General features: G+C 42.7%; 1 protein-coding gene across 6 annotated transcripts in view; it reads right to left on the reverse strand.

Annotated features, from left to right (window-relative positions):
• ush2a (Usher syndrome 2A (autosomal recessive, mild)) overlaps positions 1-24,173 on the reverse strand; it is a 1,354,742-nt gene that overhangs the window by 375,647 nt on the left and 954,922 nt on the right. For all 6 annotated transcript variants that reach the window (XR_005462328.1, XM_038811752.1, XM_038811743.1 and 3 more), the window contains 3 exons: positions 23,184-23,306; positions 19,301-19,464; positions 1,915-2,124 (listed from right to left, as the gene is read on the reverse strand). Coding sequence is in view for 5 of the 6 variants with exons in the window: in XM_038811752.1 (XP_038667680.1) it covers positions 1,915-2,124; positions 19,301-19,464; positions 23,184-23,306 (497 nt within the window). In the remaining variant the exon portion in view is untranslated. The remainder of the gene's footprint in view (positions 1-1,914; positions 2,125-19,300; positions 19,465-23,183; positions 23,307-24,173) is intronic.

A 24,173-nucleotide genomic window follows, 5' to 3' on the forward strand; every position in this document is an offset into this window, starting at 1 on the left:
TAACATCAAGAGATTTGGGGATAGTGCAAGAAAATACCATTGATGTGTGTTTCATCTTGAATTAGGGGTCTAGTTCGGGTTTCATAGAATCATAAAATCCCTGCAGTGCAGAAGGAGGCCATTCAGCCCATCAAGTCTGCACGACCCTCTGAAACAGCACTCCACCTTATCCCAACTACCCCGCAGCCAAACCTACACATCCCTGGACACTGAGGGATGATTGATCATGGTGAATCCACCTTATCTGCACATCCTTGGACTATGAAGGAAACCCACATAGACACAGGGAGATCAGGCAAACTCCACACAGTCTCCTAAAGCCAGAATTGAACCGTGTTCCTTGGCGCTGTAAGGTAGCAGTGCTAACCACTGGGTCACCGTGCCTTCTTTAAGGCTTGCCTGTTATCCTAAGAATGCCATCGACTGCTTTCGCAAAACACATCTTTGTTTATTTATGGATCGATGTACATCTCAGTACGATACACCAGGTTGTACTTTTGCTTCCCACCAAATCTCAGTCTCTTTGCCATGTAACATTAAAACATAGTTACATCAGTAGTTAAATCAGCATGAGGCATTCCCTTTACTCTATATCTCCCCCACAAATCTTTATCCCATCTGTCAAACTCTCAGACTTCACAGGGTTAATCTCTGTGGTGCCTTGACCAATCTCCCTGAGCTGAACCTGATTACTTTTCAAGGATGAGGATGCACTGCACTCTTTCAATATTCTATAGCAGCAAACTTTCATCTGAGTGGTTGTAGAGTTCCTACATATTTCCAGCTCCTTCTGTGCGTCCTGATCCAGTTTAGTTGGCCAGCAGCTCACGAGAGTGGTAATTCCTTCCTCTGGGGGCTGGAGGCCCCACTCTCTGTGTGTTAAGGCCACAAACACCCCCCCCCCCCCCCCCCCCCCTCCCTCCCAAGCATATTATTTCTGCGGGACAAACTTTTAAAAACGTTGGTCACTTTGCTACAAAGAACTTTACCCTGAGACATCTTCATCTACCCTGCCATTTATACCCTCATAGATTTCCAATATATCAGACCGAATTTCCCTTTCATAAACATATTCTATTGTTAAGATTTGTGGAAAGTCAAAGAAATATTCACGTTTATTGTGCCGTATTTTTACTTTGAGCTGCTGTAAAACCAGATAGTTTAACTTTGCAACAACATTATTTAATGCAATGGTTGACCAGAAATAATACGAATTCCTAAACATTTTAGATGTCCAAATCAGTTCAAATGTAATCCAGTGAAAAGGAGAAAATGTTACTCCTGTCTGTAGACCTTCCTGCAAGTGATTATCTGAAAGGTTTTATTGGCGGATAGGGTGAAAGGCTCTCCCGTTCATTTATGGTAACTTCATCCTGCTTTAGTTCTTACAGACTCAAGTTGCTTTATTTAGTGCAAAAATTTACCTGAAGCTCACTCTCTCTTCAGGTAAAGGCAAGATAAAAGTCTCAGGGGAAGATTCCTTTTTAGCAATGGTTGAACATCAAATCTCCGGGTACATTAAGTATGGCTCTGCATTCGCCTGCCATCCTGAAAGCTTACTGGTCTGCAGATGAAATCACTTAGAAACATTAATCGTTTTTATATTCTCCCATTTATTGACAGAGCACGCTGTATTTTCCAAACAGCGGTGTGGATATATGCTGGTACACATGGGAAGATCTGAACAAACTGTGCTAATATACTCTATTAGAGCGATCTGCAACTGTCTCACTGGGGCCCTTATTGATCTATCACTTGATGACAACAGCACTTAAGGATTTTACCGTTTTAGCTATTTTCCTTCAATAACAGGAAATTTTATTATGGATGGATGACTGATTCCAACCTCCACAAAAATCAATCACATTTATTCTCAGATTTTAAACAGTCTTGAACATCTGTGTTTTTACTCACCCCCACCAGACGTTGTCACATGCACCATCTCGCTCCTGGCGCTATGGGCTCCATTGAAGACCTCAATGAAAAGCCAATATTCTGTATTTGAATGCAAATCGTCAACTTGTGTGTAGTTCACATCAGCTGGGAAGGACACAGAGTTGCTGTAGGCAGTTGAGTTGATGTATAGGATGTAATATTCCACATCACCCTCCAATTCTTGCAATGCTTTAATTAAAAAGAGTAGACCATAATTAGTTAAACTATCAAAGCTGATTGGTCATCCTTCAGTGATTCACATTTGCCAAAAGTGGCAACGGTAATTATATTTTGTTCCTACCATTCCAGTTATAAGCATCAGACTTAAACAATGAACAGGATTTTACAGGTGGCGGGGTTTCCGGGCCCCATCGACGAAAATGTTGCCATAATATTTGCTCCCCACTCTGGCAGGCTGCCATACTAGCCATTTGACACTCAAAGGAACATTTACTGGTTGAGCCCTCGTCTGGGGAGTACGTCCTGGCTCTGAGAGTTGCCAGCCAATCTGATTGGCAGTAGTACCACCAGAGTCAGTGGACACTGCTGGGACTGCCTCTCATCGCCAAAGAAGGAAAGCAAGGGGGCAGATGCTGGATGGTTTACTTGCTCGGCTTCCCACGCATCACTTGCCTCCCCCTGCAGGCTGAAAAATAGCTGCCAATTTGCAAATGGTGCGATGAATGGGTCATTTAAGGGCCTCAGCTGATGCAAAGGAAGGCCGGGCTGCCTAAGGCCTAGTCTGCGCATGTTAAATCGTGGCCAGACTGGGGGTGGGTGGCTAGCTGGTGGGAAAGGCACCCACAGAATTTCACTGGGCCCCCACTGACAAACCTGCCCATAAGAATCTGCCCAATGTTGATATGTATCAAATACAATTTCATATTATTTCTCACTAAGTCAAACAGTATTCTTGAAAATCTATACCTTCTAGTTTTCAAGAGATTTTGTCAGAGACTTGTGACTCCACGGAGCTTTGCTAGATTATTAGGGGCATTTTTTCATCTTATATTTTGTCCACTTCATTATCCCCCACTATTCCAAAATAAATATTGGCTTAATTATTTAATTTAAAAAGGAATTCAAGCTATTCCAAAAAAATCTGTTAGAATGTTTTACATTATAGACACATATGAACACTGACTGCCCTGCGCATCAGCAATATCCTGCATGAATTTTAAATCATGCCCTTTTGTGAAGGTTTGTAAACTAGGCCAACCTGAACACTTTCAGAGCTGCTGCCAGCAGGGATTGGGGAAACACTTGCAGCTGTACTGCTTTCAGTCAAAGATTTTTTCAAGTTCCTGAGCATGAACAGATTTTTTTTTGTCGAGTGCAGTAGGAAGAAGGAAAGGTGATTTGTTGACTTATAATATGCTTTTCTAAGGATACTAAATTTTGCCTATAGTCCAGCATACCTCTCAGAACATGGCCAATTCTTACAAAAGGCAATAATAACACAGAAAATGTTGGAAATACACTGCAGTTCAAGTAGCATCTGTGCTTCGAGTCTTTGACCTTACATCAGAACATTAATTCACTGATTTGCAACCTTAAATGTGCTTCTCCAGAGATGCTGCCAGAACTACTGACAATTTCCACTATTTTCTGTATGTATTTCAGATTTCCAACATCTGCAGTATTTTGCGTTTATTTTTTAAAAAAAGCTATGTGTGTGCAATGATCCAAATGGGTATGAATGAATGTGAACTGGAGCTCTTCACACCTGTTTACCATCATCCTATTGAATGCAGTGGTTGCAAAACAGACTCTTCCTGCCTCGGTCATTCCTCAACGTTTCCAGGAAGCCAACCCCAAAATAAGACTGATAATGGTTGAGTAGGCTCCACAAACATCCCCATCTTGAATGATGGCAGAGTCCAACATGTCAGTGCAAAAGTCAAGGCTGAAGTAATCACCTCTAGCCAGAAGAGCAGAGTGAATGATCAATCTCAGTTTCCTCCTGAAGACACAAGCATCACAGAGACTGGCCTTCAGCCAATTTGATTTACTCCAAATGATAGTAAGAAATAGCTGAGTGCACCTGACAACATCCCAGCTGTAGTGCTGAAGATTTGTACTCCAGGTCTAGCCTTGCACCTAACTAAGTGTTCCCATACAGCTGCAACACTGGCATTTATCCAGCAACATGAAAAATGGCACAGGTAGGTCCTGCACAAAAAAAGCAAGACAAGTCCAATCAGAGCAAGAGGGAACGCAATAAGGTGCAATATGGGTTTAGATAAATTGTATGGGAAGGTGTGGTCTTGTGGCACAATGGTATTGTTCCTACCTCTGGGCCAGAACCTCTGGGTCCCACTCTGGGACTTGATGGCCAAAGACGATGTGTTCATAACATAGACAAATTGGTTGATTGTCTGCCACTAATTCCTTCCAAAATGCCTGATAGCAGGCAATAAGGGCAAGAGAGTTTCCTCGTCAGTCCTACTGCAGAAGGCCGCTGCAGTACTTTGCCAAGAATAATCATGGAACAACCCAATGGAAGTCCATGGTTACCAAAGCCCCCTTCGGGCATGGTACCTACGTGGCAGGAGATATTAAAGAACAGAGAACAAAGAAAAGTACAGCAAAGGAACAGGACTTTGGCCCTCCAAGTCTGCGCCGACCATGCTGCCAGTCCAACCTAAACATTCTACACTTCCGAGGTTTGTATCCCTCTATTCCCATCCTATTCACGTATTTGTCAAGACACCCCTTAAACGTCACTATCGTACCTGCTTCTACCACTTCCTCTGGCAGCGAGTTCCAGGCACCCACAACCCTCTGTGTAAAAAACTTTCATCGCACATCTCCTCTAAAGTTTGTCCCTTGCACCTTAAACCTATGTCCCCTAGTAATTGACTCTCCCACCCTGGGAAAAAGCTTCTGACTATCCACTCTGTCTATGCCCCTCAAAAGTTTGTGGACTTCTATCAGGTTGCCTCTAGACCTCCATCATTCCAGTGAGAACAAACCCAGTTTATCCAACCTCTCCTCATAACTAATGCCCTCCATACCAGGCAACATCTTGGTAAACCTCTTCCGTCCCCTCTTCAAAGCCTCCATATCGTTTTGGTAGTGTGATGACCAGAATTGAACACTACATTCCAAGTGTGGCTGAACTCAGGTCCTATACAGCTGCAGCATGACTTGCCAATCTTTGTGCTCAATACCCCATCTGATGAAACCAAGCACGCCTTATGCCTGCTTGACCACCTTTTTCACCTACATTCCCACTTTCAGTGATCTGTGGACCTGTACACCTAGATCCCTCTGCCTGTCAATACTCTTAAGGGTTCTGCCATTTACTATATATTTCCCACCTGTATTAGACCTTCCAAAATGCCAATCTATGTCCTACTGTATCCTCTGACAGTACTCATCAATATCCGCAATTCCACCAACCTTCGGGTTGTCAGCAAACTTACTAATCAGACGAGTTACATTTTCCTCCAAATCATTTATATATATTACAAACAGCAAAGGTCCAAGCACTGATCCCTTCGGAACACCATTAGTCACAGCCCTCCATTCAGAAAAGCACCCTTCCATTGCAACCCTCTGTCTTCTATGACCGAGCCAGTTCCGTATCCATCTTGTCAGCTCACCTCTGATCCCTTGTGACTTCACCTACTGAGTCAACCTGCCAAGACAGACCTTGTCAAAGGCCTTACTGAAGTCCATGTAGACAACATCCACTGCCCTACCTTCATTAATAATCTTTGTCACTTCCTCGAAAAACTCGATCAAGTTAGTGAGACACGACCTCCCGTTCACAAAACCATGCTGCCTCTCGCTAATACATCCATTTGCTTCCAAATGGGAGTAAATCCTGTCTCAAAGAATCCTCTCCAATAATTTCCCTACCAGTGATGGAAGGCTCACCGGCTTGTAAGTTCCTTGCTACACTTCTTAAACAAAGGAGCAACATTAATTATTCTCCAGACCTCTGGGACCTCACCTGAAGCCAGTGAGGATACAAAGACATCTGTCAATTTCTTCCCTTGCCTCCCTTAGTATTCTGGGGTAGATCCCAACAAGCCCTGGAGACTTATCTACCTTCATGTTTTTCAAGATGCCTAACACCTCCTCCTTTTGATTTCAATGTGACCCAGACTATCTACACACCCTTCCCCAGACTCATCATCCACCAGTCCTTCTCTTTGGTGAATACTGATGCAAAGTACTCATTCAATGCCTCGCCCATTTCCTCTGGCTCCAGACATAAATTCTCTCCCCTGTCCTTGAGTGAGCCAACCCTTTCCCTGGCTATCCTCCATATATACATGTAAAAAGCCTTGGAATTTTCCTTAATACTGTTCGCCAATAACTTTTTATTACCCCTTTTAGCCCTCTTGACTCCTTGCTTAAGTTCCTTACTACTTTACTTACGTTCCTCATGGGCTTCGTCTGTTCCCAGCCTCTAGCCCTTACAAATGCTTCCTTTTTCTTTTGGACTAGACTCACAGTATCCCTTGTTATCCAAACTTGCCATACTTATCCTTCTTCCTCACAGGAACATGCCGGTCCTGAATTCCTATCAACTGACATTTGAAAGCCTCCCATGTGCCAGATGTTGATTTGCCCTTAAACATTCGCCCCCAATCTAGATTCTTCAGTTCCTACCGAATATTGTTATAATTAGCCTTCCCCCAGTTTAGCATCTTCACCCAAGGATTACTCTTATCTTTACCCAACAGTACCTTAAAACTTACTGAATTATGGGGCTGGATTCTTCCACCCCGCCAGGTGCAAGAACGCCACAGGCGAGACACCGACAATGGAAAAATCCATTGACCTCGGGCGGGATTCTCCGGTCACCAGGCAAACGTGGCCAGAGAATCCCGCCCATGGTCACTGTTCCTAAAATGCTCCCTGATAGAAACTTCGACCACCTAGCCGGGCTAATTCCCCAATACCAGATCCAGTACTGCCCCTTCCCAAGTTGGACTATCTAGATATTGTTTCAAGAAGCCCTCCTGGGTGCTCCTAACAAACTCTGCCCCATCCAAGCCCCGAGCACTAAATGAGTCCCAGTCAATATAAGGGAAGTTAAAATCACCCACAACAATCCTGTTGCTTTTACACCTTTCCAAAAGCTGCCTATATATCGGCTCCTCTATTTCCTGCTGCCTGTTGGGAGGCCTGTAGTAGATCCACAAAATTGTGACTGCACCCTTCCTATTCCTGATCTCTACGTGAAGGCACAGAGCATGGTAAACAAGGTGTGTGAGCTGCAGGCTCAAATAGCCAAATGGGAATACGATCCTGTAGTGATAATGGAGAACTGGCTCAGAAAAGGACAGGACTGGGTATTAAATATTTCTGGATATAATGGACTGGATTTTATGGCCCGATCCCAGGGCTGTTTTCAATGGAGGGGGGTGGAGGTTGGTGCGGAGACATGTAAAATATGATGGGTGGGTAGTCCATTACCTTCCTTTCCACCTGTCATCCATTTCCTATCAAAAAACCTGGTATGAAGACATGTGTTCCAGAACTTGCCATACCCCTAGCCAAGATGCTCCAGTACAACTACAAGACTGGCAACTACCCGGTAATGTGGAAAATTGCCCAAGTATGTCCTGTACACAAAAAGCAGGACAAATCCAACTTGGCCAACAACCACCCCATCAGTCTATTCTCGCTCATCAAAAAAGTGATGGAAGGGGTCAACAGTAGTACCAAGCAGCACTTACTCAACAATAACCTGCGCACTGACACCCAGTTTGGGTTCCATCAGGGTCACTCTGATCCTTATTACCGCCTTGCTTCCAACATGTGCAAAAGAGCTGAACTCCAGAGGTGAAGTGAGAGTGACTGCGCTTGACATCAATGCAGCATTTGACCAAGTGTAGCATCGTGTTCTCTAGCAGAACTGAAGTCAATGGGAATTAGGGGGGAAACTCTCTGCTGGTTGGAGTCTTACCTAACACAAAATAAAATGACTGTGATGATTGGAGGTCAATCAACTCAGTTTCAGGACATCACTGCAGGAGTCCCTCATGGAAGTGTCTTAGACCTAACCATCTTCAGCTGTTTCATCAATGACTTTCCTTCCATTATAAGATCAGAAGAAGGTTTGTTCGCTGATGACGGCACAACGTTCAGTATCATTTGCGACTCTTCAGATACCAAAGCAGTCCATGTCTAAATGCAGAAAGGCCTGGACATTATCCAGGCTTGGGCTGACAAAGTGGAAAATAACATGTGTGCCATACCAGTGCCAGGAAATGACGATCTCCAACAAGAAAGAATCTAACCACCGCCTCTTGACATTCAATGGCATTATCAATGCTGAATCCTCCATTATCAATATCCTGAGGGTGACCATTAACTTGAAATTATATGGTCTAGCCACATAAATACTTTGGTTACATGAGCAGGTCAGAGGCTAGGAATCCTGTAGAAAGTAACTCACTTCCTCATTCCCCAAAACCTGTCTAACATCTAATAGGCACAAGTCAGGAGTGTGACTTGTGTAAATGAGTGCAACTCCAATAACACTCAAGAAGCTCAACACCAGCCAGGACAAAGCAGCCAACTTGATTGGTACCCCATCCAGAAACATTTCCTCCCTCCACCACCCTTGCACAGTTGCAGCAGTGTGTATTAATTTTTAACAATCTTTATTGTCACAAGTAGGCTTACATTAACACTGCAATGAAGTTACTGTGAAAATCCCCAAGTCATTACATTCCGGCACATGTTCAGGTACCCGGAGGGAGAATTCAGAATGTCCAAATTACCCAACATCACTTCTTTCCGGACCTGTGGGAGGAACCCGAAGCACCTGGAGGAAACCACGCAGACACAGGGAGAACGTACAGACAGTGACCCAAACGAAAATCGAACCTGGGACCCTGGTGCTGTGAAGCAAAAGTGCTAATGCTAAGCACTGTGCTACCGTGCCGGCCACGAACTCCAAGTTGCAGTGCAGGAACTCACCAAGGTTCCTCAGACAGCACCTTCTGAAACTCGCAACCACTACCATCTAGAAGGACAAGGGCAGCAGACACATGGGAACATCACAACCTGGAAGTTTCCATCAAAGCCACTCTGGGAAAGCAGTGCTCAGAAGGTCGCAGATGAATTGTGGAGCAGCATCAAGATGGGGTGCCTCACATGTTTTGGCTAATCTTAGCCTGTGTACTAGCAGGGATTTGGCCTCAATACACTGGTGAGGGAGCAGTAAATTGGCTTATGGTTTTGCTCTGATTTTTCTTCAATGACTCCTACTAGGATTGTGTGTGTTCATCTGGTGCAGATGCAGAGGACAGGATTATGCCCAACTGTGATACAAGAACACAAGAAATAGAAGCAGGGATAGGCCACCAGGCCGCTCAAGCCTGCTCTGCCATTCAACATGATCATGGCTGATCCATGCCGGCCTCAACTCCTTTTCTGTGCCATTTCCCCATTGCCCTCTATTCCTCAATCTATCAAATATTTATCCACCTCCACTTTAAATATTTCTAATGATCCAGCCTCCACCACCCTCCGGAGCAGAGAATTCCAGAGATTCACCACCCTCTGTAAGAAGAAATTTCTATGCACCTCAGTTTTAAACAATGGTCACTTTATCTTGTAGCTCTGTCCCCTTGTTCGAGACTCTCCCGCTTGTGAAAACATCTTACCATCTACCCTGTCAAGCCCCTCAGGATCTTATATGTTTGAATCAGGTCACCCCTCACTCTGCCGTGGGCAGCACGGTAGCATTGTGGATAGCACAATCGCTTCACAGCTCCAGGGTCCCAGGTTCGATTCCGACTTGGGTCACTGTCTGTGGGGAGTCTGCACATCCTCCCCGTGTGTGCGTGGGTTTCCTCCGGGTGCTCCAGTTTCCTCCCACAGTCCAAATATGTGCAGGTTAGGTGGATTGGCCATGATAAATTGCCCTTAGAGTCCAAAATTGCCCTTAGTGTTGGGTGGGGTTACAGGGTTATGGGGATAGGGTGGAGTTGTTGACCTTGGGTAGGGTGCTCTTTCCAAGAGCCGGTGCAGACTCGATGGGCTGAATGGCCTCCTTCTGCACTGTAAATTCTATGACTCTATGATTCTAAACCCGAAGGAATACAAACCCAGACTATTTAGTCCCTCTTGACAGGACAACCCTCTCATCCCAAGAATTAGCCTGGTGAAACTCCTTTGGATTGCCTCCAATGCTACTATATCCTTCTTTAGGTAAGGGGACCAAAACTGTACGCAGTCGTTGCAATTTTCTGGTCATTGTGAATCCCGCCTACAGGGCACCCCTGCACGGCAGTTTCCTGGCAGTGTGCAGTGGTTACAATGGGAAATCCCATTGACAAGCGACTGCAAGATAGAATCCCACCGCCAGTGAACGGTGCAAAGCCAAGAAAAGTGCAGCTGGAGAACAGAAGAATCCTACCCGGTCGTCCAGGTGAGACCTCACCAACACCCTGTACAATTACAACAAAATCTCCCTATTTTTAAATTCCAACTCCTTTACAATAAAGTCCAAAATAATGTTTGCCTTCTTAACCACTTGTTGGACCTGCCTGCTAGGATTTCGTGATTTGAAACATATAGAAAATAGAAGGAGGAGGACATTAGGCCCTTCGAGTCTACTTCACCATTCATTATGATCATGCCTGATCATCAAGTGCAATACCCTGATTTTGCCTCCCCCCCCCCCATATCCCTTAATCACTTTAGCTCCAAGAGCAATATCTATTTCCATTTTAAATTACACAATGTTTTGGCCTCAACTACTTTCTGTGATAGCGAATTCCACAGATTCATCACTCCCTGGGTGAAGAAATGTCTCTTCACCTCAGTCCTAAAAGGTTTACTGCTTATCCTCAAACTATGACCCCTTGGTTCTGGACTCTTCCCACCACCAGGAACATTCTTTCCAAATCTACCCTGTCTATTCCTGTTAAAATTGTGTAAGTTTCTATGAGATCCCCTCTCACTCTTCTGAATTCCAATGAATATAATTCTCCCCGACTTTGTCTCTCCTCATTTGATAGTCCCGCCATCGCAGCAATCAGCCTGGTAAACCTTCGCTGCACTCCCTTCATAGCAAAAACATCCTTCCTCAGATAAGGACACCAGAATTGCACACAATACTCCAAGTATGGCCTCACCAATTCCCTGCATATTTGCAGTAAAACATCTCTATTCCTTTTCTCAAAACCTCTCGCTCTCGCTGTGAAGGCCAACATACCATTTGCCTTCTTTACTGCCTGCTGTACCTGCGCGCTTACTTTCAGCAACTGATGCACGAGGACAAGGTGTCACTGAGTATCCACCTCTCTCAATTTGCACCCGTTCAAAAAATAATCTGCCTTCCTATTTTTGCTACCGAAGTGGATAACCTTACATTTATCCACATCATACTTCATCTACCATGCGTATGCCCACTCACTCAGCCTGTCCAAATCCTACTGAAGCGTTTCTGCCTCCTCCTCACAGCTCACCCTCCCACCCAACTTTGTATCATTTGCAACTTTGGAGATAATACATTTATTTTCCTCGTCATTAAATCATTAATATATAATGTGAACAGTTGGGGTCCTAGTTCAGATTCCTGCGGCACCCACTAATCATTGCCTGCCAATCAGAAAAATACCTATTTATTCCAACTTTTTGCTTCCTATTTGCCAACCAGCTTTCTATCCATCTCAGACACTACCCGTAATCCCATGCGCTTTAACTTTGCATCGTAATCTACTATGTGAGACCTTGTTGAGAGCCTTCTGAAAACCTAAATAAACCACATCCACCGATTCTCCATGGTCAACTCTACTGATTACATCTTCAAATAATTCCAGTACATTTGTCAAGCATGATTTCCTTTTGTAAATCCATGCTGACTTTGTCTGATTACACCATTGCTTCTCAAATGCTATGCTATGAAATCCTTGATAATGGATTCTAACAACTTCCCTACAATGGATGTTAGGCTCACTGGTCTATAATTCCCTGTTTTCTCTCGACCTCCATTTTTGAATAGCGGGGTTATATTAGCTACCCTTAAAACCGTAGGAACCATTCCAGAGTCCAAAGAATTTTGGCGAATGACCACCAATAGATCTACTATTTCTTGGGACACTTCATTAAGAACTCTGGGATGAAGATTATCAAGCCATGGAGATTTATCCACCTTCAACCCCATCAATTTCCCCAAACCATTTCTTTACTAATACTAATTTCCTTCAGCTCCTCACTAAAACCTCTGTTTCTCAGAACTTCCGGTACATTATTCATGTCTTCCTTTGTGAAGACAGAAGTAAAGTACGAATTTAGTTCCTCAGCCATTTCTTTGTTTCCTGTTAGGGAAGGCAGATGCTACCTGAATGGTTGTAAAGTGGTAGAGGGGAGTGTGCAGCGGGACCTGGGTGTCCTTGTGCACCAGTCGCTGAAGCTAAGCAGGTGCAGCAGGCGGTAAAGAAGGCTAATGGGATGTTGGCCTTCATTGCGAGAGGATTCAGGTACAGAAGCAGGGATGTGTAGCTGTAATTAAACAGGATGTGGAGATTCCGGCGTTGGACTGGGGTGAGCACAGTAAGAAGTCTTATAACACCAGGTTAAAGTCCAACAGGTTTGTTTCAAATACGAGCTTTCGGAGCACTGCTCCTTCCTCAGGTGAATGTTTCACCTGAGGAAGGAGCAGTGCTCCGAAAGCTCGTGTTTGAAACAAACCTGTTGGACTTTAACCTGGTGTTGTAAGACTTCTTACTGTAATTATACAGGGCCTTGATGAGGCCACACCTGGAGTTTTGTGTGCCGTTTTGGTCTCCTTCTCGGAGGAAGGATGTTCTTGCTCTCGAGGGAATGCAGCGAAGGTTTACCAGACTGATTCCAGGGATGGCGGGACTGTCATTTGAGGAGAGATTGACTAGGTTGGGATTGTTCTCGCTGGAGTTCAGAATAATGAAGGGGGATCTCATAGAGACTTATAAAATTCTTACGGGACTAGACAGGGTAGATGCAGAGAAGATGTTACCAATGATGGGTATGCCCAGAACCAGGGGTCACAGTCTGAGGATTCAGGGTAAACTATTTTGGACAGATATAAGGAGACATTTCTTCATCCAAGGAGTGGTGAGCCTGTGGAATTCATTACCACAGGAAGTAGTTGATGCTAAAACATTGAATATATTCAAGAGGCGGCTGGATATTGCACTTGGGAGAATGGATCAAAGGCTATGGGGAGAAAACAGGATTATGCTATTGAGTTGGATGATCAGCCATGATCGTGATGAATGGCGGAGCAGGCTTGAAGGGCTCCTCTTATCTTCTATGTATCTATGTTATGAATTCCCCCATTTTTGACTATAAGGGGCCTACATTCCTTTTTATCAATCTTTTTCTCTTTACACACCTATAGAAACCTTTACAGTCAGATTTTATGCTCCCCACTAATTTACTTTCAAATTGTATTTTCCCCTTCTTAATCAATCCCTTGGTCCGCCTTTGCTGAATTTTAAACTGTTCCCAATCCTCAGGTCTATTGCTTTTTCTTGTTAAATTGTAAGTCTCTTATTCGAACCTAATACTACCTTTCATTTCCCTTGTAAGCCTTGGTTTGGCCACAGTTCCCTTTCTACTGTTCCGTCAAATAGGAATAAACAGTTCATTTACTTGTTCCTTGAATGCCTGCCATTGCCTGACCACTGTCCTTCCTTTCAGTAATGCTTCCTAGTCCATCATAGCCAGCTCATGACTCATACCACCATAGTTACCTTTGTTGAGATTCAGGACCCTGGTCTCAGAATCAACTACCTCACTATCCACCTTGATAAAGAATTTTATTATATTATGGTCACTCATCCCCAAGGGTTCTCCCACAACTAGATTGCCAAGTTATCCTTTCTCATTGTACAACACCCAGTCCATTGATTCATGCACTAGAACACCTAGATCCCTCTAGGTGTACTTCACTCACCTACAGTCTCTCTTCATTTGGATAATAATCTGTCTTTTGATTCCTTCTACCGAAGTGCATGACCTCATACTGCCCACATTAAACTCCATTTGCTAGATTTTCACCCAGTCACCCAATCTATCAATATCCCGTTGCAGAATCACAAATTCCTCACCACAACATGTCCTTCCACCTATTTTCATAAAATCAGAAAATTTGGATACCTTACATTTTGTTCCTTCCTCCAGATCATCAATGGAAATAATGAACAATTGTGGGCCAAGAACTGATCCCTGCGGTACTCCGCTAGTTACATCTTTCCACTCTGAAAAGGACCCATTTATTCCAACTCTCTGTTTTCTATGTGACAGCCAGTTTTCAATCCATGGGAACACACTTTCTCCAATACCATGGGCTTTTTACATTATGCACCTGCCTATTATGTGGCACCGTGTCAAATGCCTTTTCAAAATCTAAATACACTACATCTACAGGTACACTTCTGTCTATTTTCCCTGTTACATCCTCAAAAAGTTCAAGGAAATCTGTCAAACATGATTTACCTTTCATAAAACCACGTTGACTATATTTGATTATATTCAGCTTTCCAAAATGATTAACTATTTCTTCTTCGATTATTGGCTCCACCATCTCACCAATAATAGATGTTAAACTAACTGGCATACAGTTCTCTAACTTCTGCCATTCTACATTTTTGAACAAGGGAGTCACATTGGCTGTTCTCCAATCCTCTGGTATCTTCCCAGAATTTAGCGAGTTACGAGAAATTGCAACCAATAGGTTCACAGTCTCTGCTGCCACTTCCATTAAAACCCTAGTGTGCAGTTCATCGGGTCCTGGCGACTTGTCTGCCTTTAGCCATTTGAGTTTCTCTAATACTCTTTCCCTTGTGATGGATATTTTTCTAAGTTCTACCATGTTAGCCCATCTGATAGCTTAGGGATATTTGCAATGTCTTCCATGGTGAAGACTGATGCAAAAAATGTATTTCACATATCCACCATTTTTTTTTGCTGTTATTAATTCATCAGCCTCATTCAGTAGAGGTCTCACATTTACCTCAGCCACCCACTTCCTATTTATATATCAATAGGAACTCTTCCTGTTTTTATACTACATATTAGTTATATCTCAAGTTTAATGTTCTCCCAACTTATGAACTTTTTAATCTTTTTCTGCTGGATCCTAAAAGCTTCCCAGTCCCCCGGTCTATTACTATCCCTTGCCACACTGTATATCCTGCTTTTCAATTTAACATTATCCGTGACCTCCTTTGTTAAACATGGATTTTGCCTCTTTCTCATGGAATCCCTCTTTTCAATTGGGATAAATGCCTGCTGAGCATTATGGACCAGCTGTTTGAATATCTGCCATAGTTCCTCTACTGACACATATCTTAGCTTATTTACGCAGTTCCTCTTAGACAACTCCTCCCTCATACCATTATGATTGCCATTATTTAAATTGAAGACACTGGTTATGGACCAGTTCACCCTCAAACTATATCTGGAATCACTGTATTACAGTGTGGTCACTACTCCCGAGGAGGTCCGTAACCACAAGGTCCCTTATTATTCCTTCTTCACTCTATAAAACAAAATATAAAATAGCCCGTTCTCAGGTAGGCTCCACAATGTACTGCTCTAAAAAGCATTCCCTGGATGCAAACTCTTCCTGCATGCTCCCCTTGCTGGTTTGGTTTGTCCAGTCAAATCTCCCATGATAATTGCAGTTCCCTTCAAACATGCACTTGCTATTTCCCCATTTATGCTCTGACCTCTTGAGAGGTCACATTTTCTATTCCTACTCTTGTCTTCCTTCCCTAGTTATTCATGATTTCAACCCAAACCAATTCTACACCGCTACCCACTGCCTTTATATTACCAATCAGAACTGTTCTGAAACCTTCCCTGTACGTTATGGTAGCACGGTGGTTAACACTATTGCTTCACAGCGTCAGGGACCCGTATTCAATTCCCTGCTTAGTTCACTGTCTGTGGAATCTGCACATTCTCCCATGTCTGCGTGGGTTTCCCCTGGTTGCTCCGGTTTCCTCCCACAAGTCCCGAAAGACGTGCTTGTGAGGTGAATTGGACATTTTGAATTTTCCCTCAGTGTACCCGAACAGGCATCTAGTGTGGCGACTAGGGGATTTTCACAGTAACTTCATTGCAGTGATAATGTAAGCCTACTTGTGCCACTAATGAAGATTGTTATTGTTATTCAGATTAACAGAACTACCCCACCTCCTTTCTCCTGTGGCCTATTCTTTTGGATAATTGTGCATCCTGTTATGTTGAGCACCCTGTCTTGGTCACCTTGCAACCCTATTTCTGTAATAGCTAATACATCATATTCATATGGCAGAGTGTGTGCTATGTTGCTTGCAAATGCGTCATGCATTCAGATAAAGAACATTTAGCCTTGATTTTTGAAAAAGTCAATTGAGGTGCAATTTAGCGTGGCCAGTCCACCTACCCTGCACATCTTTGGGTTGTGGGGGAAAGACCCACACAGACCCAGGGAAAATGTGCAAACTCTACATGGATAGTGACCCGGGACCGGGATCGTTCCCGGGTCTTTGCCGGCATGAGGCAGCAGTGCTAACCACTGTGCCACTGTGCTGCTCCTAGCTTTGAATTTTTGAGCGTTGTTTAAACTCTGGATTTTCTCTGTGTTGCACATTTCCTGTCCTGGCCTGTCATATTATGCCTGTCTAGTTCCCCCTCACTATTCTGTGCCACTGCACTCAATGACCTTGTATTGACCTGCTGTCAAAATTGGGTTCATTCGGGCAGCACGGTGGCACAGAGATTAGCATTGCTGCCTCAGGGCCGCCGAGGTCCCAGGTTCGATCCCGGCTCTGGGTCATTGTCCGTGTGGAGTTTGCACATTCTCCCCATGTTTGCGTGGGTTTCACCCCCACAGCCCAAAGATGTGCAGGGTAAGTGGATTGGTCACGCTAAATTCCCCCTTAATTGGAAAAAATGAATTGGATACACTAAATTTATATTCAAACATGAAGGTGTCCAATTGGATGTGAATGTCTTGTATCTCTGGAACCGGAATTTAACAAAGTGTCTGGAAAGAAGAAAGATGGTGAGAAAATAAATTAATTTAAATTTTTTAGTTAATAAATAATAGACGGTAGAATAATTGTCAATGTTTGAAATACATCATAATTACGGGTATCTTTAATTGTTATATATTGTCCTTTGATCATTAAAAGAAATACTTATAATTATTCTACTGTGAATATAAATTACAGGTAGTCACAAGTAAGGGATACTTAGTTCCCTGTTGACATAAATATAAATATACACTTTATCATCCAGCCTTGTGGTCTGATGTATAAATCAAATAACGTAGCAGCCCAATGTATTAAGGCTCATGTGAAACGAGGACGAGTTTTTCACTACATCAGAATTCCTTTGAAAAACTGATAGACAGGATTCCTTGTTTGGGAGACTATGTTCTCCTGCCGGAAGTGAATTGCTTCTGGTTTGCACTGGAGCTAGGGACAGTACCCAGACGTGATACCCTTTCCCTTGCCATGCAAATTTATGCATAGTGTGGAGCTCAAGGGATTCCAATCTAAATCCCACAATTGGGCCATCATTTTGAGCGGGTAGCCCAATATCGAGATCCGGCGGCTTTCCCCCCCAATGCAAATCCTCCCTCCTGCTGACAAGCAGGGGCATCCGCCCATCCTCGCCACCACAGAAATTACTGGGTCATCCCCCCCCCACCCACAGCATGCATGCATGAGGGTAACTTGACACCCACCCCACCAAACCCCAACCAGAAACCCCCATCATGGTAGCACAGTGATTAGCATAGTTGCTTCACAACTCCCGGGTCCCAGGTTCGATTCCCGGCTTGGGTCACTGTCTGCACGTTCTCCCCGTGCCTGCGTAGGTTTCCTCCGGTTGCTCCGATTCCTCCCACAGTCCAAAGATGTGCAGGTTAGGTCGTTTGACCGTTATTCATGGTGCCCTGTGCTGCTCTTGTTTGGCCTTGTTCCACACTGTAACCAATTACTATTTGTTGATGCACCACTGTCAATGTTATTATAATCTGTCGATTATTTTTTTGTCTACTATGTACGTACTGTGTACGTTTCCTTGGCCGCAGAAAAATACTTTTCACTGTACTTCAGTAAATGTGACAATAAATATCAATCAATCAATCAATCATCAATCAATCAATAAATTGGCCTTAAGTGTCCAAAAAAAGGTTAGGTGGGGTCACTGAGTTACAGGATGGGGTGGGCTTAAGTGGGGTGATCTTTCCTAGGGCTGCTGCAGACTCGATGGGCCAAAGGGCCTCCTTCTGCATTGTAAATTCTATTATCAGAGCCCCACTGGAGACTTCCATCAGGCCCCCATCAGAGACTCATAATCAGATCCCCCCACCAGGGCTCCCCATCAGAGACCCCCCAGATCAGAGAACCCCCCCATATTAGAGGCCCTCCCCATCAGAGACAACCATCGCCATGAGGTAACACCTGCCTGGAGGCTAAAGAGCAGTCCAGGCAGAGACAGTGAAAAATAACTGCTTTCTTACTTACTTGTCCCTTACACCTGCTGCCTCAGACAAAAGTGTATAAAGCAACAGCTGTTACTTAGAAAGCTAAAACTACATTACAAGTCTTTAAACCCCCTCAGATCCTTTGAACTGCAAAGCTTCTATTCACTTTTAAAGAGAAATAGCTTTTAGTAGACTGCAATTGACAGCGTAATAGGTTCCAGACAGCCAAGTGTCTGGATTGTTTATTTTCGTCTCCCTTCATGCTTGAATTCATCTCAAGTACCCAGCTGTGAACCTAACCACAGGGTTGAATTCCCCGCCATCAGGATTTTCCAGCAGCCCGGGGGTTTCCCAATTTTGTGGGGCTGCCCCACAATGGAAAATCCCATTGACCAGCCAGGGAAATGGAGAATTCCGACGACGTGCCACACCAGAAATCTAGTGCGGCAGGACAGAGAAACCCGCCCACAATGTTTAAAAACATCTAGCTATGATTGACAGCACCTGACCACATCAAAAGCAGTTAACTGCTTTCTGCTGAGAAAAAGAGGAAGTGAAAATACTTAACACCGTGAAAACCAGTTTAAACATCTTGCACCAAAATTTGTATTTTCACATACCATCACAACACAGAGGACTTCAGGGACATATTCAAACTTTAATTTAATTAGTAAAAATCGGGGTTTGAGAAATTGCATTGCAATATATCAAAGGTTTCTTAGTTTGAGGAACAGGTTTTTAATAGTCTGCACACATATACATTCTAGATGAAAACAAAACAGACTGCATGCAGTTGTCACCTAAATATCTCACTATAATGGTATTCTTAATTAACTCTTTTAACAGAGTGTACATTCGTGAAACTAATTTACATGGTTAGCAATTAACAATTATGATGGAGCTATATGGAATACATACTTGGTCTGGTCCACTCTACTTCTATTGCTCTGTGGTTTATTGCCTGTGCTGTAAGATTACTCCCACTGTTAGGAACGCCTGCCAGTGTGGTTGCTGTGACTTCTCCCCCTGGTGCATACCCCACATCATTATAGACCACAAGTTTGTACTTATACGTTGTATACCTGAATGAATAAATGAAAAGTTCATTGTTCAGTCTTTTGTGTTGTAATTTTCTGAAATTGGAGACAGATCTGCAATCCTTCTTATTGCTAATGTATATTGTATTGCAGAAACGAGGCATGCACGTCTATGCTATTTTACAGCGTGACCAACAGGGTATCTCCCATTACCAATATGTTTCTTAAGGATTCTGAAATTAACAGAATGCGGACTGAGGAAGAAGGGAAAATTAGAGTGGGCGAATTCACTATCAAATCAGTTACATAAAGAGAAGTAAAGAGGACAAGGAAGATTGGATTGAGAGAGAAAGAAAGAGAGAAAATAGGAATTAAAAGAAAGCACATTTAATATTTTTAATCTCCAAAAACAATTCACAACCTGAAATTACACTCCACACATAGTGGACGCGATCCAACAGCCACGCTGCACCGAAAAGCAGCTCACCGTGGCACAGAGTGGCCGATAAAAACCAAGAGACCTTGCTGCAGGATCTATACGGCTTGCAATACCTCGCGAGATCCAACGTGATCTCACAAGACTTTGCAATGTAAATCCTGCCTAGTTGCGATGTAAATCTGCATATTAGAGCAAGACAGCTATGGTGCCAGGTTGGCACTGCTAAGGTGCCAAGCTGGCATTTGTTCACACCTGCACAATCGGGCTGTGAGTGTCATTTGGGGGTGTTTGGGGGATGTGATGGAGGGTTGGGGACCGTCCCATAGTGCGTTCGGACTTGGGGGGGGGGGGGGATTGCTTCAGGACCCTTGGAGATTGGAGTTCTGGCGAGCAGAGCTCCGTAGTGTACAAAACGATGTACGTGTAGCTTGAGCCTCGCTCTCCCTGCTGAGGCCCCTTATACAACGCGGGTCACGTTAAATAGCCATGTGTATGTTGATGCTGTGAGTGCTGGGAAAAACACGGCTAAACGCTCTCGCTTTGGGACTTTGTTTCAATTTCGCTCAATAGAGCCATCACGCAGGTACAGTAGGCAGTAAAGAAGGCAATTGGTATGTTGGCCTTCATAGCGAGAGGATTTGGATATAGGAATAGGGATGTTTTACTGCAATTGTATCAGACATTGGTGAGGCCACACCTGGTGTATTGTGTCCAGGTTTGGTGTCCTTATCTGAAGAAGGATGTTCTTGCTATAGAGGGAGTACAGTGAAAGTTAACCAGGCTGATTCCTGGGATGGCGGGACTGTCATATGGGGAGAGAATAAGTCGGTTAGGATTATATTCATTGGAGTTTAGAAGTGTGTGAGGGATCTCATAGAAACTTATAAAATTTGAACAAGATGCGACAGGGTACGTTCAGAAAGAATGTTCCCGGTGGTGGGGGAGTCCAGAACTAAGTGTCATAGTTTGAGAATAAAGGGTAAACCTTGTAGGACTGAGGTGAGGAGAATTTCTTCACCCAGGGAATGGTGAATGTGTGGAATTCACTACCACAGAAAGTAGCTGAGGCCAAAACGTGCGATTTCAAGAAGGAATTAGATATAGCTCTTGGAGCTAAAGGGATCAGAGGATTATGGGGGTAAGGCAGGATCAGGGTATTGAATTTGATGATCAACCATGACCATAATGAATGGCAGAGCAGGCTCGAAGGGCCTTATAGCCTCCTCCTGCTTCTATTTTCTATGTAAGTTGAAGGGGTAAAGGGGTACTTAAAACTGTGATTATTAGCAATAAATATCTCTGGCAGGTTTACTTCATACCCACTCTGTAAACACAACAATTTTACAAAAATCAATACATGTCAATAGTAGGGCAGCACGGTGGTGCAGTGGGTTAGCCCTACTGCCTCACGGCGCCGAGGTCCCAGGTTCGATCTCGGCTCTGGGTCACTGTCCGTGTGGAGTTTGCACGTTCTTCCCGTGTTTACGTGGGTTTCGCCCCACAACCGAAAGATGTGCAGGATAGGTGGATTGGCCACGCTAAATTGCCCCTAATTGTAAAAAATGAATTGGGTGCTCTAAATTTATATTAAAAAAATACATGTCAATAGTGAGGCAGTCAGTGAAATTCAGTTTTCACAAAGTTAAAGATAGCATGAAGCAACTTGGATCACAACAGTTGGATAACTGCATTTAACAGTTTATCTGCCCCTTTCCAGAAGTTACTGTACTATTTACACATAAATAATGGTGAGCGCCATTAGCCTCATTGTTATTTTGACATCAATAAATTAATATAATGTTGTCAATTGCCTCACAGATTCAAGTATAACAACCCCCCTCCTATCAAGTTACCTTGATGTGCCATTAGGTCTCAATTTTGGAACAGATATATTCAAAAATATTTACAAGAAGGGAGAAATTAATAATTTTTAGATTTTGAGTACCCAATTCATTTTTTTTTCTAATTTAGAGGCATTAGCGTGGCCAATCTACCTACCCTGCACATCGTTTTTGGTTGTGGGGGTGAGGCCCACGCAGACACGGGGAGAATGTGCAAAGTCCACACGGACAGTGACCTGGGCCGGTATCGAACCCAGTGCTAACCACTGTGCCACCGTGCCGCCCTGGGAGAAATTAATAAAGGAATTTTAAAGTTAAAGAGAACTTTGTGTAATTTTTTGGGAATTTTCAAGGAATACTGACAATCTGAATACACAAAATTACAAGTTAAATTCCTCGGTTCTACGTTGTAGGAATCTCCAGATGGCATAAAAACATAAAATAGAATCATAGTCTAAATTGTAATTAAAATTTAGAATTTATAATACGTATGACTGAAATGGAAATATACTCCTTGTACCAGTGCACATTTTATTAGATGATTAACTTCTGCAGTTCTATACTTTAATGATCATCAACTTGTAAAGTGAAAATAGATTGCAAATGCTTACCGCAAATAATGAAAAGCAGTTTACAATGACACAACTCATTAACAAATGTGGGCGATAGACTTCAGTTCTGAGAAGAATTTTAATTGGAGCAACAGGGGAAGTTTGGTTGTATGAAATCAGAGCTAGATCTCAATAATTTTTAGAAATTTATCACACATTTCAGGCCACTGCACAATGATTGATGAAATTCTAGTTCATCTTCTGTTAAACGCAGTCAGCAACATTCTCCCAGTAATGTCCTGGCAACAGCAATAATAATTCAACAAAAAGTATTTCCATACACTCATTTTCTAAAGGGCTATTTGGAATTGTCAGATCTCTTTTTCAGGAGTTCTTCCCCTTTTCTACTATCCGTGCTACCATTGTTTGAGAAATATTGTACATCAGTTTGATTTAAAGCCACTGAAGGGAAAAAAAGACTTTACATTTTCCAGCCTTCATGTAACATAAATTAATTTGAAATAAGTTGTATTCAGTGACTGTTGCCTAGCATTGCACGTAATCATCCCATATCATGTTAATAGATCCATAAAACATGAATGCGTTGCATTTAAATTATATTTTAATGTGATGATGTGGAACAAAAAGATAGGTGGCATATATTTGATGTTTGTTAGTTTCAAAATTCAACATATGTGACTTCTACGCAACAAAATTGTTCCATAGCCGGACATAGCTGAAAAGCAAAATCATGGCAAGCTTCGAAGAACAGCAAAAACATTGGCCGGTCAGTTTAATTTTAATCCAAGCACATTTTATATAACAAGTAGTTGTTCAAAATATTAGAAATGCTGAAGAGCAGAAAGCAGCACATATTAAATGAATTGTTAATCAAATCATAATTTGTTTGAAGCTGATGTAGTTTAATCTAACCTGTTAAGACCTTTATCTTCATAATACATTTGTGTCCCTGAATAAATATTCAGCCAAAGATTTAAATCTTTAGGGGGATTTGATGCAAGTGGTTGTTTGGATTTGTGCCTTAGCAACTCATATCTGAAAAAACACAGGTTGTACAATATAATTATTAAATCCAATGTTCACAACAATTGATATTTGCTGCTAAAAATTATCATTTAACAGATTTTCACCTAGTTTCTTTTTAAATATATATACATATATATATATATACTTTTATAAACCAGTACGTACTGATATACTATGTAGGCTTTAAATATGATCATGATGTTATACTCTATTATTTGTTATTGTCATTGCATGGAAATATAACATCCAAAATGTAATTGTGAACTACATAAGGCAGTAATGAGCAATCTTGTGGCACAGCTAGGAAATACCAAGGCAAAAGCCTTACCTTCTACTATAGAGTCAAAGGTTTGAATCCCACAGAGCTTTTGTTCAACCCTCAGTCATGTTTGTTTAATGAACTTGCCTGAACACTTACACACTGCTTAAAGGGCTGAGCCCATTGATATTAGACTGACGATCCTGGCTTAGTAGATAAGGGCAGGTAACTGTTTCATAGATTGTTTATACTGAAGATGAATCTGAGGTTCACACCCGAACACTGCCATAAACCTGATGATGAAATTGGTTATGTCTGATTTTTTTGCTTCAGATTGTACCAAAGTTCCTGCCGTTGTATATTTGGAGCAAAGCATCTCAAAATTAGTTGGATGGTAGATCATGGAACTATCATATAAATTACGTGTTGGCCTCACTGGTGTATATTCAAAAAACAATTGGTTGTCTGATAATGAATCCAACTTTTTTTTTTACAACCAGCTCTGTACTGTGGACTTCCAAAATTATGCTGTCTTAAAATCTACTTCCTCGAGAATGGATGTTTTGCCCATAGGAGGGCACGTGCAAGTCTAACTGGCTCCATCGTGTAAAACAGAA

This window comes from Scyliorhinus canicula, chromosome 1, assembly GCF_902713615.1.
Source record: "Scyliorhinus canicula chromosome 1, sScyCan1.1, whole genome shotgun sequence".
Lineage (NCBI taxonomy): Eukaryota > Metazoa > Chordata > Chondrichthyes > Carcharhiniformes > Scyliorhinidae > Scyliorhinus > Scyliorhinus canicula.